This window comes from Poecile atricapillus, chromosome 4 (assembly GCF_030490865.1).
Source record: "Poecile atricapillus isolate bPoeAtr1 chromosome 4, bPoeAtr1.hap1, whole genome shotgun sequence".
NCBI lineage: Eukaryota > Metazoa > Chordata > Aves > Passeriformes > Paridae > Poecile > Poecile atricapillus.
Genome location: NC_081252.1, coordinates 23,592,892 through 23,608,502, shown reverse-complemented (window position 1 = coordinate 23,608,502; position 15,611 = coordinate 23,592,892). Strand labels below are relative to the sequence as shown.

The 15,611-nt window shown below is 38.0% G+C and overlaps 1 protein-coding gene across 4 annotated transcripts in view; it reads right to left on the bottom strand.

Moving 5' to 3' along the window:
- Positions 1-15,611, bottom strand: part of CCSER1 (coiled-coil serine rich protein 1) — a 610,518-nt gene that overhangs the window by 446,687 nt on the left and 148,220 nt on the right. For all 4 annotated transcript variants that reach the window (XM_058839027.1, XM_058839031.1, XM_058839029.1 and 1 more), the window contains exon 5: positions 3,611-3,731. In XM_058839027.1, coding sequence (XP_058695010.1) covers positions 3,611-3,731 — 121 coding nt within the window. The remainder of the gene's footprint in view (positions 1-3,610; positions 3,732-15,611) is intronic.

The following is a 15,611-nucleotide window of genomic DNA, read 5'->3' as shown; positions in this document are numbered from 1 at the left end:
AAGAGCACTTCAACAGCAAATAATATCTTTAAGTAAAAATCAAAATCAGAAATATGACAGCAGTTGGAGTACTAATGCACGAATCACCTTTAAATCAGCCAGCTCAGATGGCTGCAATCACCACTCTGAACTGCTGGGCAGTCATACCCAAAGAAACACATCAAATGAAACATACAATTATCAGCTTAACATTAAATCTGATTAAAAAATGATGCACCTGAATTTCATCATACTTTCTTCATGCACCAATAGCACATGAATGGTTTTCTGTGTTTACCTATGAGCATCACAGAGCAGCAGAACACTGTCTGCTCCAGGACTCATGTGTCTTTAGACACTTCTTTTCCACACTGCCCCTCGTAGGCTGACCTTTCAGCCAGGAGTTTGCCCAGTGAAGCTGAAGCTAAGTTGATTTAGAGCATAAAATACAGTTCCCTGGGCCATGCTTCCTCTCCCATGCTGCCTCCTAAGAACTTCAAATAGAAGTGAGAATTCCTCATGCCATTGCTCTGTGCCAGCAGCTGATTTATTTATATTTGAATTCAGATAGGAAGGATCAAAACTGGGACTCCAAGCAGAATTCACTGCTCAAAATGTTCCAATTGTTTTAGCATCTGGGCACCTTTGAGAACAACTGACTGATGTATCACTATGGCAACACAAAGAGGCCTCTATAACTTGAACTATTAAGACAGCAAGAGGTTTTTAAGACTTGTATTTCTACAAAATATAGCAAAGCTAATGCAACATCCTAGACAAAGTAGAAGACCGAGAAGACAAAATAAGGGAGAGCTCACATTTCCTGTTTTTCACCCCAACCTCACACTGACCATGCATTTCACTGCCTCCGTGGAGTGGAAAGACAAAAAGTGAAAAGGCACACTCTTCCTCTTGCCAAATTCATTCCTGGTGAATAACTGAGGTAGGGATTTTGGTCAGTGCCCAAGCAATGAGTCAGCAATTACCTGAGCATCACTATGAAATTACTCCCTGATGAAATGGTTTGAGCTTCCAAGAAGAAATACAGAGGGGAAAAAAAAAATTGGCCCTTTACTCCTGCAGTCCTGATACGATCTAATCATGGACACTTAAAGTCTCGTTAAGATTTGCTGCTACCACTTCTGGCACCATTTGCTGCTTACAAAAAAAATACATTAAGCAAATACATTATTTAAAGCCACTAAACAGTTTCTTTCTAGGACAAAATAACATTATTAATCAAATATTATACAAGTAGCATTGAAAGCTTTTATTTTTTTTTTCTGACCAGTCTTCACAGCTTGTGTCCTGAATGTCTTGGATGTAATTTTACTGTGGCACACAAGATAATTATTTTTAGCTATTTGTAACTGTTTAACATTTTATTATCATTAATATGCATTTTATCTGGTTTGGATTACACACTCTCTCATGTAGCTTTAGAAAGCATTAGTTATCCTAAACATAGTCTGTCCCTGTAGGGCATGAAGGCAGAAACTTCTCCCTACAGGACCTGGATGGCTGGCTACTGCTCAGCCCTCTGTGATATGCACAATTTTTGGACATGCAAGTCAAAACCATGTAGATACACAAAGATAAGAATAAAAATCAAAGCATCAATGTTGTTTTCCACATGAATTGAATACCAATAACTATAATCCACACATGCACACCAGCTCATACATGGAGTCTGCATTCCAGTCAATGGAATTCAACAAACGCCAAGGGCACGTCTGTATTGGAGACAGATGACACTGGGATGCTTAGACATGGGAATTAGGATCTGTTATGCTTCCATTAACTGGATATGAAGAAAACTATCTGCATGTAGAAAGCACAGGGTGAAATGCAAGATCAGTATGCTGATGTTTCATTCATAATGATGAAGATTTTCTTGACGCTGCATCCTTTCACCTCCCTACAATTACTCTTAAGGTTTCTACAAAATTTACCAAATTCCAGTTGCAAACCTTTTCCAGCAAGATGGTTCTTTTTAATTTCAAATATACTTGTCAGAAATGTTGGCTTAAGGACACTTATACACTGATACAGTTTCATACGGAGAAGTTCAAATAGGTTTAATCTGTTTAAGCACAAACTTATTTCTAGTTTAAAGAATTCCAGAGGCACAGGTTGTATTTTTAAACATGAGTATTGGAAGAGTAACAGAGGTTAGAGCATGTTTCTGAGACCTCTGAGTGCTTATGAAAAGTTATGTCTGTGTTCTTAGAAGATAACACTAATCAGGCTGTAAAGAAAAAATAAAAACCCAAACATGCCAAAAATCTGGGAGATGGCTTCATTCAGCACATGCTAACCAGATATCAATTTCCTAATTTGAATTCATAAGAGATTATTAAATGCTGAATCTCATCATAGTAGACAAAAAAGCCAATCAAACAGCAGTGCAGGTTTCCCTTTTAGTGAAGACAAGAAAAAATGTTCTATGCTGCTTTGAACTAACCAGAAAGATGATTCAGGATATCAGCACAGTATTTTACAGCCCATTGCCTTTCCAATCTCTTGGCATTCAGAGCGCCACACAAGGGAAGCACTACAACAATTAGATGCTCACAGCACTTTAAACACAAGGCCATGGCAGTAACACCTGGATAACAGGTAATGCACAGTGTTAAATTTTAAGTACAGGTAATTGAGATGAAAAGGGTTTATCACCACCTTGAAAAAGATACCACAGCCAGATACAGACTTAAGTCATAGATCTGTAGCAAGATCACAACCTACCTAATCTACTCTAATCCACCAGTGGTGTTTTGGATGTTTCAGGGATTTTGGGGAAGTGAGGGAATGTTTTAATTTTCTTACAGTAATTGGCATGCAAGCCAGGACTCCACGGATTATTTTAAACTTGTATATACCAAGGGAAGCAGAAAACTAAACAGAAATGGTAAATACACAAGTGATGTTATACATTGTCATGTTTTTTAATACCTTCCACACTTTAAAAAGTACAGACCTCAAGTCTGTGTTGTGGAAAAGCCTTACAATTGTGTTTTCTTTCTTTTCATGTAAACAAAACTACCTTTATTTCCCAAAGACTCAATCATTAAGAAATAACCATCCTGCCTGGTATTGCAAGGCACATGTTACTGTACACTCTGTGGTTATGATCTTTATTTAATGCAAAACACCAAAATACACTGTAATTAAGTAGACAGAATTTCCCTGGAAGAACACACTACCACACTTTTGAAGATGTCATTGTATCTCGCATCACAGAGGTAAAATGGTCCCTGAAAAATACTGAAATATATCAGATGAGCTGAGTATTTATCAATCACCTCCTCTATAAAAATCAACTACTTGCAAGAATGAAAGGACTATTCAAACAAAAAGAATCACCTTATCAAATCTGTTAAAAAGTCAGTTTCTTGGCATATAAAGGCCCTCAATATTCCCTCTATAAATGTCATTACCAAAAGTCTTGGGAAAAAATGTAGGCTAATGAACAAAAGCAGCAGCTTAGCCTCAGGCCAGTTTCTACTTTTGGAAACACCTATGAAAGCCCTGATGAAAGAGAAAGGAGGGTGTATATACATATCCATGAGAAGGAATCTGGCCTGGTGTTTAAATTGCACTGGTAAAAGATCATGTTATTTGAATAACTCACTGTTTGGACACATCAGGCATTATCATCTGCTCTTTTTTCCTTGTATCCACTGTCGTCTCCACAGGGGTAAGTACTACAGCAGCACATGACACTATTGACTGGTATGAGTCCTCCCGGCACACTGCAAAGATAAAAAGCATCAGTGTTAAACAGTGAACTCAGTTTCCACTTGAAAGGGGGAAAAAAATAAAAATATTCATACTGTGATAAACACAAATGCAGATAATTAATCAGGCTTTACTGTGGCTACATGCAATGAAAATGCCATTGTTTTTCACATTTCCTAATGGGCTCACTTTGCATGTTTTTACCATTGACTGATCATTCACTAAGTTTTACCTGGCATAGGATCTGTTGTCAGTCTGCTCTAGCTCATTGGTGTGGCTGAGTCCTATAAAAATTTGTATTTCATAAATGACATCAGAGTTTGATTCACTTCCTAGTTCTTTTTCATCACAGACTGAAAATAAGGGTGAAAATAATGGACTCTTTCAGGGCAAAACTCGCACCTTCAAAAATTTCACACTTTGTAAGAAAATAGATTTAAGAAAATCTAATTAGTGATTACTTTTCACCTTTAACTGTTATGACTCACTTTACTCAGAAAGTCTAGAAGTGGTATCTGATATATTGACTCATGCTTTCTTTTAATAAAAACTGTATCTGTATTGCTGTGCTGAATGTTACAATTTAAGACAGTGTTTAGAGCCAGAAAAATGATCACACATTTGAGCTGAGCATTTGGCTCAGCACTAATAAATGAATATCCAAAGTTTCTGACCTCTGAACAGACAATTATATATGTTACCAGTCATAAACATTCTTAAATTCTAAATTTTAAGTGTCACTAGTAATTCAGCTTTTAGTAGCAACCACTCCTACTGATTTTGAAGCTATGGATTTCCTTTACAGCTAAGGCACATCTTTCTGAAACAAATGAAAGCTGAAATCAAGAGTTAATTTCATAGCACAAAGCATGGCAGCTTCTTATTTTACATTTGGTAATGTATTACATATAATCAAGAAGAAATGTTTAAACAGAAAGACACACAATATTTTATAACATACAGAACCCTTTCATGACAGTGAACACATGCTCACAGACCCAATAACATAGCCTGTAAAACCAGAATGACTGTGGCAAATTCTCAGCAATTCAAACACATTTCACAAGTACACACAATCATGCAAGATTGGAACTGGGAAAGTTGAACTGCGACTTTTATTTATTATTATTCAATTTTTCACAATCATGCCCTTATCATATCCTTATTGCTCACAGATAACACACCTTTGGCACAGCCTATACTCCCCTTAGAAAAGAAGCAAAACTGGAGTAAAATTTCACCCATACTGACCTGACTGGGTCAAGAACAGCTAATTGTGCCATTTTACCCCAAGGGCATGAATTACCTTCAGCCCAAACTCAGCAGAGACCAACAGGACGCGCTGGTGCTCCACAAACAGCCTGAAACACTAACAGGAACAGGTCAGGTGGGGACTGGGTATTTCTGCAAAGGTCTCTTCTTGCTTTCTGAGCAGTTCTGAGCCACTCAGCAAGCAGCACAAATGGCTGGAGCACGGCAGCTCTATCAGGAAGGAAACCTTTCATGGAGTGCTTGTAATTGCATTGAATTCATCTGATGTTGTCCAGCATTGTTCATGTTCTTATTTTAAATATTAATGTACACACTGTGCTAAATGACTAAGCCACCTAAGATGCTTGGTATTGAAGCCTTACTTTTTTTCCTTTGGAACCAGCATTACTCAGTATTTTGTCCCTATCATAGACACACGTCTCCAACAGATAGTCATACACAAAGAGAACTTGCTATATTGACTGCAGGCAGGCAAGTAGGATTTATGTTATAGCTTGATGCACAACAGATTAAGATGAAACTAATGCAAGATACATTGAACTAAAGAGACAATATAAGAAAAAATAGAATTTTAGGTGATTTTACATCCTACTGTATTATGTACAACCAGCAGACCGACCATCTACGAGCACGATTCTGCATGGTAGGCACCAAGTAATTTACGAAACAGTATTTTCTCATTACAACCAGCAACTGAGTATGTGCAAATAAGAACATTTATGTCTCTTTGTCTCTTTATTTACAGTCAAAGAATTGAAAAAAAAATAGGCTTGTCATAATGCACCAGTGATATTCAGTACCTGAATTTTAACCAGAAACACTGATAAAACAGGGGAGCATAAAGGATGAAGCAAACACATATTTTTCTTCAGAAGACCTGTCTTATTACTAGAATATCAAGTTATTACTTTAGAACTCGTAAAAGGTCTGATGGCAAGCATCACAGGGGAGAGTTTGCCCTAGATCAGGCACCATCCATCAGAGCAGTTACAAAGAAAAATAAAAGAGGTAATCACAAGTAACAAAGAAGACACTGCAAATCTCTCACTCTTTACAGGAATTTCATGAATGAATAAAACTGTGAAATTGCTTTTATTTAATAATTAATGCTATACAGGAGTTGTATAATCCCCTAATTTACAGCTGAAGAAAAACCCAGTGGTCATCCAGTGATTGGAGCTCATGGAATGTATTATCCCCCCATTTTAGGCAGCAATACTCTTTGGTCTTGCTTTTGAAAATCACTACAATTCCTCCTTTTTATCTCAATTCTCTGTGCACAGTCGTAAGTCATTATTGGACAGTATAATTAACTAAAATGTCATGAAATGGAGATGGCACAGCAGCAAGTAATTTTCATCTACTGGAGTGAATGCTCTTACTATCTGTTCATAACTTGCACTGAAGTAATGAGAACCTGCTTGAATGTGGACTCTCAACTTTAATACTGATGGGGATGGGCCGTGTTCACTTAAGATTGTTTCCATTTTACATTCCAAACTCAACTCGTAAGTGTAGCTTCATTTCTACAACTTCATTTTTTAATCTACAAATGGCTAGCATTACCCCAAAAAAGATCATTCACGACGACCACACACTGTACTCTTCATGAACTGAAATCTGTTCAAGCCTCAAAATATCACAATTACTCCAAGGGATCGCTCCTTTTAATCATAAATCCTCTCACACATCACACTTGCTTCTTAACATCCAGCAAAAACTTAAAAATTTAGCCTTCCCACATCAACTGGTAAGGAAAGCAGTATTTTCAGTCATCTGAGTTAGTGTTTGGGAAAGCCATCAATGTAATCAGCTGTCTCAGCCTACAACATTATTCCTGATGCACACATGCAGAATGGTAGAAAAAACTGTACAAGTTATCAACAACAAGGGGAACAATCAGCCAATTTTATACTTCTTGTAGCAGTTTCTTTAAGAAACTAGTATCTTTAGTATCTCAGAATGAGTTATACTGAATATCTGCAGGAAAAAAAAAAGCAATTTGAATGCAAGTGAGATGGTATTTTTCAGTCCTTTATTCACAATTCAACCATTACACCAACAAGCTAACAATTGTAATGAAATAACACAACCAGAGGAACATCTACATGTTATCATTAAAGAAACGTATTTTTCTTAGTGAAACAAAAGATACTACCTACAAATTACAAGTCATGTAAAGGAGAACTCTACAGAAAGGGAAAACAGTCTTAACTTCATAGACTACTATTATAAAAGATCTGTACTACTTTTGAAGCTGCATGGTTTCTCCCCAGATCCTTCAGTTTAATGATGCTTGCAGCTTGTTTTCTTCCATTGCCAAGTGTTTTAAAAGTACCCCATATATTTATCACTAGGAGTGCTGGCTTGGATTTACCCTAGCTGGTTTAGGCAATCCCAGAACATTATTCACTATCAAAACAGATCTTTACATCTGGAGAAGAAAAACATTAGGTTCTGTTTTTTTTCCTTGCCATTTCTTTCAAGAACAATGAAAGTGACTAATTAAACATTTTTCTTCTACTTTGAACCAATCAGTGAAAAATTTTTAATTCCCCAAATAGTAGAACAATAGGAAGCCTTCAAGAGCTACAGAACAGAATGTGTTTCTCCAGAGAATAAAATGATTTTTAAGCTCTAGGGATGTCATTTACATCATATATTTCAAACACTCAATTGTACACACTTCCTCCCCCCCCTCCTTTTTTTAACTGAGGAGAAAGAAAACCTGGTTATCATTTCTTGATATCAAAATAAGTCTCCCTTGACACAAGATGCAAGATGAAATTAGCAACAAGTACTACCTGCTTAGAGAAAACAGAAGGGAAATGTTCATATGCAGTGTGCAATGAAGCATAAGGGAATCATGACACAGGGACACAAAAACAGTGAAGTATTTCTGGATTTCAGAAAGCTGGGCACTTATCCTGACAATCCAAAGTATTTACATTTATGCCTATGAAGTTTAAAATTATCAGCTCTCATCATTCAAGAGACAGATCAAGTCTGGAAACAGACGCTGTTTTATACCAAAAATCCTTCTGCTTTGGTAAAAAACTAGGCAAGGAGCCAGGAGCATGGAAGGCACCTAAATGCATTACTCTGAAAGATCAGTCAGCTGCCACTGTAGGAGACAGGCAACTAGAGCATGAGGGAGCAACATCTGGGTCCCAAGTATCCAACCCCACATCCCTTTTACTACTGAAGGCCAGATGTTATGTTTTAATAACTCCTGAACACCAATTCTCCTTGCAGGCACTGAGAACATTCTGGCACATGGTTTCCTAAATACCTTTCTGCCATTAAAAGGCTCAGGAAATGAGTCAACCTCTGAATAGCTCTGAACAAAGGACAAGAAAGAGCTAAAAAATATGTAACCATATGTAATATGTAACAGGTTCTTCAGACAAGGGAAATTCAGGACCAAGAACTGTTACACTTAAAACAGAGCTTTTGCTAAAACAAACAAATAAACTAAACCCAAACCACAAACACACCAACCAACCAAAGAGGAAGAGTGGATACACTGTAAATTCCTTCAGTATATTAGAACAAGTGAAGAGCTGAGGAAAGAAAAAGAACACTTATAATATGCAACTCAAGTTATTTTGCCAGGAGAGCTGCTGACATTAGCAATAGCAAATAAGAGAGGATCTTGAAATCCAGTCTATTAATTCTGGTATGTCCAGGAAGAACTGTGACTAACCAGCAAGTTAATCCCTTCCTGACTGCACAGATACAGCCTCTGATAGTCCTGGGCCACTCAGAGGGCCCAGAAAAGAACCAGTGTTCTGACTTGTTACTCCATCAACCCTGCATGAAACACTGCAGCACAACCAAGTGTAGGAATTCAGTTCCATACCCTCTTTCTCAGATCCAGAAACACAACAGTCTTTTTCTACTTTGTTATTAAACCCTAAAGCCCAAGGAGACTTTTGGTCTCTTTAAAGCAACACAAAAGGTCAAGGTACTTTATGTGAAAGCTATTTTTGCCCATCTACTTATATTAAAAAAAAGCTCAATATTAAAAAATAATAATAACAAGGCCTAATTTTCCTGCTGCTTGATCCTAGATTTGATTATGGTCTTTGGAGAAAAAAAGAAACTAAATGGATCTCTATTTTTTATTAGTTCAACAGTTATTCTAGGCCTCTTGTTCCCTAGAAACAGCTACATTTCACAATATTGGCCAAGTGAATACTTAAGAGAATGAGTGTATATGCTCACAGTCCCCAAAGGGTTTGCTGTAATAATTCTGCAATAAAACCACAGGCCTGGTTCTTAAACACAACATAGTCACAATCAGAAATTTTGTAATAGCAACAATTACAAGCCCATTATGGGCAAATGAATTACTTTCTATCAGGTTCTTATGTTTCATGGCTCTTTTATACAAAGGCTGCACACACATATTTGCTTTGTGCTATCTACACTGGCACACAAACACGAGGGGTACAAAATGCAGCATTAAGCAGGAACTAGGGAATTTCTCTAACACACTAGCAGTTCTGCAGTGATTGTCTGTACCCTTGCTTTTGTATCCTAAGTTTGTTTGTTGTCACAAGTCACTGTGATAATACAGTAAGAGCCACAAGTGAAATCTGGGTCTGGTGACTTGTACTTCATGTATAAGAAATTAAACTGTAATTTTTCAACGTTCATGCATAATGGAATGCTGAATGAAAGGGTATGCCCTGATCACCTAAGGACCTATTCTACGGACACAGCAAGTGATAGAAACACCAATTCCTAAAATAATCTCAATGACAAAACTGATGACCCACTTCTTGCATATTTCCTGTTAGCTTCACTGTATTGAGAGATCGACTGCAGTTTGGTTTCTCCTGAGACAGAAAGATGACACAGGCACCTCAACTCCTGATCAGACTTCTCAAGCAGCCTCCCCCAGCTTACAGTGACTTGCAGACTTTCTTCTACAACGTGGTTGTGCCTGTATTTACTAATCCCTCAGGGATTTTATGAATTTGTTCAGTTACTTATGTTCTAGCATAAATTTGTAGCATCCACAATGTCCTGTAAACCTCCAAAGCTGAATATATGTTATGTGAAGAAATACTCCCACCAGTCCACTTTGAACTTGCCACCAGCTTCTTTCATCTGACTCCCCCAGTTTAAGTCTTGGAGAGGACAATGCACAAATACCCCTTCATCTTCTGCTCTGCATTTTTCAGACTTCTTCTGGATACTTAGCCAGCCATTTCTTTTACAGGCTTCATTATCTGCATTTGTTCCTATTTAAAACCTGTTCCATAAATCTGGTCACCTTGCTGACCTCTTCAAAACCAACCATTCCTTGCTGCAGTTCCTGCAATGATGGATCACTGTAGCAAGGCCAGGAGAAACTCTAACTGCATTTGCAGAAAATTAAGTGGGTTAGTTTTTCCACTGTAACTACTGTACACCTAAAACATTCTAAGTACATCTATTTGTGCTTGAGGCTGCTTCTGAGATACTTTTTTATTCACAGTGAAGTACTTAAAACAAATATTGTTCCAAGCAGCCTACACAGGAATTGAAAAATCAACCTTTAAAAATAAAGGCATATTCTATATCCAGTAGGTAGATCTCGCTTCTCAATGTCAAAAAGCATTGGCTTACAGTTAATAATAGAACTTTTAAAATGACTACTAAGTTTCATTAGCTTTTGGCAACACTATCAGTCAGGATGATGTCACAGGCTTGTATTTTTAGCCCTCTAGCCTATGACTTGTTTTGTGACAAAAGCATGAATAAGAACTGTGTGCATAAATACATAATGCTGTGAGGGAAAGGTTATAATGAAAGACTAATGATCTGAATCCTACCAATCATATCTAATTCTGCCAAATTCTAATTCATTCTAATTCCAGGAAGTCTCATAATATGAACATCTATTAGAGTAAGAAGTAGAGGCTTAGTCATTTAGTCTAGGATGCGTGGTGCTCATCACCATGTGGCCCAACCAAGTGCATTCATTTCTTCCCAAAGAGCCTTTGAAGACAACCGGTTAAATTCATTAAATTAATTTATCATACAGTGCAGCTGCAGGTTGGTTCATGGGGGAAACAAGGCTCACCCAGACCTCCCGTTCTCGTAGCCTCTGCCATTCTTGGCAAGGCTGCCTCACTGGGTAATAAGAAAGAAAAACACCACAGGTCCTGGGTGATAGAAGGAAACAGAACAGCCCAAAATTCCAGCTTTCCAGTAAGAATGGAAAAGGTAGTGCTGAAAGTGCCAGTTTCAGGTGCAAGCCTAAAGCCATGCCCTGGCAATAGCCAGAAGGTACCATAAACTGGGAAGCCTTTGTCTCTTCCCACAGGGCATGGAGGAAATCCCAACAGGGATGCCACCAGCTGCAAGAGCCATCTGCCTCAAAGCTCCTTTTTCAGCCAAGAGAAGAATAATAGTTTTAGTTCTGCTTTTGATCACATTTGGGTTTCTATTTATGTTATGTGATGCCTTCAAGAAAAGGAGAGAAAAAGGAGTGACTGTGACACTGGCATCTTAAACGAAGGAATATGAAAAGGCCTGCAGGGCATTTCTGCAGGCATAATACAATCCCCTGAAGGAATGACTACTCTAACAACAATATCCTCGACTGTCACTCACTGCAAGTGAAACTGTCAAAACTCAATAGCAAGTGTTTTCAAGAGCACAGTCTCCTGGCTTCAAATATTATTCCTGGCCTAGCTGAAATAAAGACTGACAGGCAAGCAAGATTAATTTATTGTGGTTTGTACTGAATGGCTGTAGTCAAAAGACATTTACTTAAACAATTAATACACAGATAAGCCTCCAAAAGTACAGTTTCCCAAGAGAAATTATTAAATAAAATCACAACATGAAGTTTCCTTGCCTATTCGAAAAGCTCACTAGGAAAATTACACAAGGTATTTTTGTTTTGCAGGAGTATGAGGCTACTGGGTTTTCTATTACAGCCATGCTGGCAGTCACTAGCAGGAGCACCAGGTACAGCTGCCAGGAGAGCTGTACATCATTCCAGCTGTAGAATGACAGCTTTTGTCAACCCCAGTGACAAGCAATTCAGTCCCTACAGCAGCACATTGGTCACAGCCATTCCAGACTCATTCCTGCCTTCTCAGAAGTCACTCACATAACAACTATTAGAAATTTACACCAGACATTGAAACGAATAGAGGATCCGTAACAAAGAAGATCTCACTCTTTTCTCAGGGGAGATATTTTCCATATTTGTTATAAAATACAAGCCATTTATTTTGTATCTTTGCTCTCTTTAAGGTGATACACTCATACAGGAAAGCAAATTCAGCCCAAGTGTCTCTGCAGTCATTTAACAATCCTGTAAACCAGCATGCATAAGCAAGCGGCTGGCTACTGCTCCAGGGTAACCACAAAGCAGGGGAGAAATGAGGAAAGTAGGTGGGTTATCACCCACAGTCTTACCACTCAGCACTCCCACAGCAAAGGGACGGGCCAGCAGGAGCACCTAGTGATAGACCTCTGAAGCAAGAGGGGAAATGGAGAGGTTTAAAGGAAGAGAAGGTTAAATGATGGGGTATATAGAGAATACATAATACCTTCTTCCTGTGGGCACCTATGGCAGGCACCCACCAAACCTGGGTGTGAAGGAAGAACACTTGGATGTTCAAAGAGCGGCCAAGTAAAGGCTCTTCACAGGTAGGTTGTGACAGCAAGCAAGGGATGGACTCCAGAAGATAATCAGTACGGCAATTTCCTAGGCTGTTCACACAGCTTTTCATGCAATACCAGGGAAATCACCTTCACAGGTTGGCTAGGTGACAAGAAAGGTTAGTGGCAGTTGTACAATGATACAAAGCATCCCATGCCACAAAGAAGACTGGGGAAGAGAATACTATTTGATGTACCTGCAGTTTTAAAAGTCTACCCATTTGCACAGCTTGCAGATTTTGCTATGCTTTGTACTTACTGCATATGATTTACTAGACTTCAAGGCCAAATGAAACTACTGGGATCATCTGATCTGACATGTGGGACAGGCACATCCGGTGGTTCTAAAAGTTCAATATTACAGTGCTGATGCAAAACTTTGAAGAGTACAGGTCACTGCTATGCCAGGCTTGTGAATGATCTGAGGAGTTCTTCCAATTAATGGTCAAAATAAGAGTGCAATTTTTCCAATTGATCTGCAGAAGTACAGACTTCTAGCCATACATCTATGCTGCAGATAAAGCATATGCCAAGTAATATATATGCATCTTTCTGAAAAGCAATAAAACAATCAATCATTATGCTGATGCCTTCTCACACTTTCTCTAAAAGTTTCAATTATTCTAAAAAAAAAAAAAACAAACTAAATTCACTAGGGCCTGAAATCCAACCAAGTTTTGAGAGCAATATATTTTACCTTAAAGACAAATAAATTGCAATAGGAATAGACTGTGTTTGGCAAAAATGGTCAGGATCAAACTGACAGGAATGTGAGACAAGCTCAGCAATCTTGAAGAGCCATTAAACCAGATAATTATAACAAATACTGTTTAAATGGAGCCCAGTGCAGGATTACAGAAAGAAAGAGTGCAGACTATCATCACTATGCCTCTGAAGTACAGCTTTGGTTCAGAGCAAACTCGGTGTGCTGCCACTGCAAAAATGTCCAACATAAGCACTGGCTATACAAAGATGGAACTGGTGAACCAAAGTCACTGAAGTCATGCTCAACTTGGTTACCATTTTAACTTCTCAAAAAGATGACTGAAAGATACACTACACTGTATGTGATCCAGCATGGGTGGAAATTCCAGTCCTCCCTAAATAAGCTGAAGTCAAACTGGAGGATTAAAAGTAATTAAATTATTGGGGAAAAAAAACCCACACACACTCAAAATCGGTGACTGTCTGTCTAGACATATTTAAAGATTAAAACCAAGATGTGTGTTTGTCAAGTATGTATTTTGAAGTTGCACAGCACAACTTGGCAAAGTATAATCACCTTGCTATTTGGGAGATTAGACTTGATGAACTGAGGTCTCCCTCTGTTAGAGTCACAAAAGTTGGCTGGTCCAAGTCACACTTCAAGGGTGTGACATAGATGCTCCAGTTGTACTGACCTTTAAAACCTGGTGTTTTTAATTATACAAGCAGTCATGGCAAGCCAAATAGCCTTAGCATATATAGAAGCATTTTGGAGGCTGTTTTCTTTAAGAAAATTATCTAAACCATTTTCCCCTAGCCCTAATTTTCAAATCTGACATTGATATTTACATTGCAGCCCCACAGAACTCAATGGAGGAAAAGAAAAATCACATATTAGGAAATGAGATATAAAACTACATAGGGTTAATTTCTTCAAAAAATATTTTCCTCTGAATAGGTAATAACATGAAGATGTCTGTTAAGTGACCACGTACTGACACAACCACACGAAAAAGTCTGAAAAACCTGAGAGCAGACCACCACAGGACAACAATGCATCATTCATACAGACTGATGCTGCAAAAAGAATAACCAGAATTCAGTGGCAACCACCCAGGTTCGTATTAGATTTGCTCTAACCTCATTAAACATCAAAAAAAATTAACAAAGAGTAATTCAAATTCCTAACATGAATCAAATAAAAATTTAACTTGCAAAGAAATTCAGTTGCTTCTCTTCATGCTATGGGTGAAGTTCTCCACAGAAGGAGTCATACAAACCTTTGAAGCAATGCAACAGATAGAGCCAAGCCATTACAAATTCATCAGCTTCTGTTCAGATTCTACCAGTCATACCAAATGCAAAGCAAAGAATGAACAAATAAGTCAGTTTTCTGTTAGTGACAAACAACAATTTGGAGACTAGATAATAAGAAAATAAACATTTGCGTATTATTCCTCAACTTTGATTTAAACACCTTTCCTCTGGTTTTGGTTCTGAAAAGGAAATAGTGCCATTCAGTGGTCAGGTAGATTTGCTGCACTTTCTAAACTGAATGCAGTAGTGCACACTGACAATATTAGCATGGAAATTGCAAATGCTGAGCATTGGCACAGTCACTAATACTGTTATTTTTACTTGAGGAAATACTGTAAATGTTTTTTTGAGAAGTATGATGTTTTATTCAAAGCATGATTTAGAACCTGCACTAAATCTTTTTGCCTTGTCTCCCTCAAGAGCAAAGAACTACACACTTTTCCTCCTGCATTCCACCAGGTGACAAACAAAACTCTAAATTTTATGAATACAGAAAAGGATACTGGGAAATCCTGTAAGAGCTGGCAGGAAGGTAACTCAAAAACCTGTTCCACAGAAAAAGTCATTATGTTCTAAACCAGCAAAAGATGTACAGAAAATAGGAGTAAAATCTACATTACTGATTTTCACTGAATAACACTCCAGCTGAAGATAAAAATAAAATTGCCAGATTCACTGGGACCTTTCTCTGGATTCACCAACACCAGAATTTCTGAACCCAAGGTGAACTGGTTAAATAGAAGCAAAAAGAAGAAAGCTCAATTCTCAAATAGCACCATTTGTCAAAGCAGCTGAAGCGTTCATGAATATGGAAGACTGGTTGGGCATCTGTGAATCCAGCAAAATCTGGCCTAATGACTATTTAAATAGTGACAACACATTCACAGCCCCACGTTCACTTTCCCTTGAGAAATCTTCGATCTTTACTT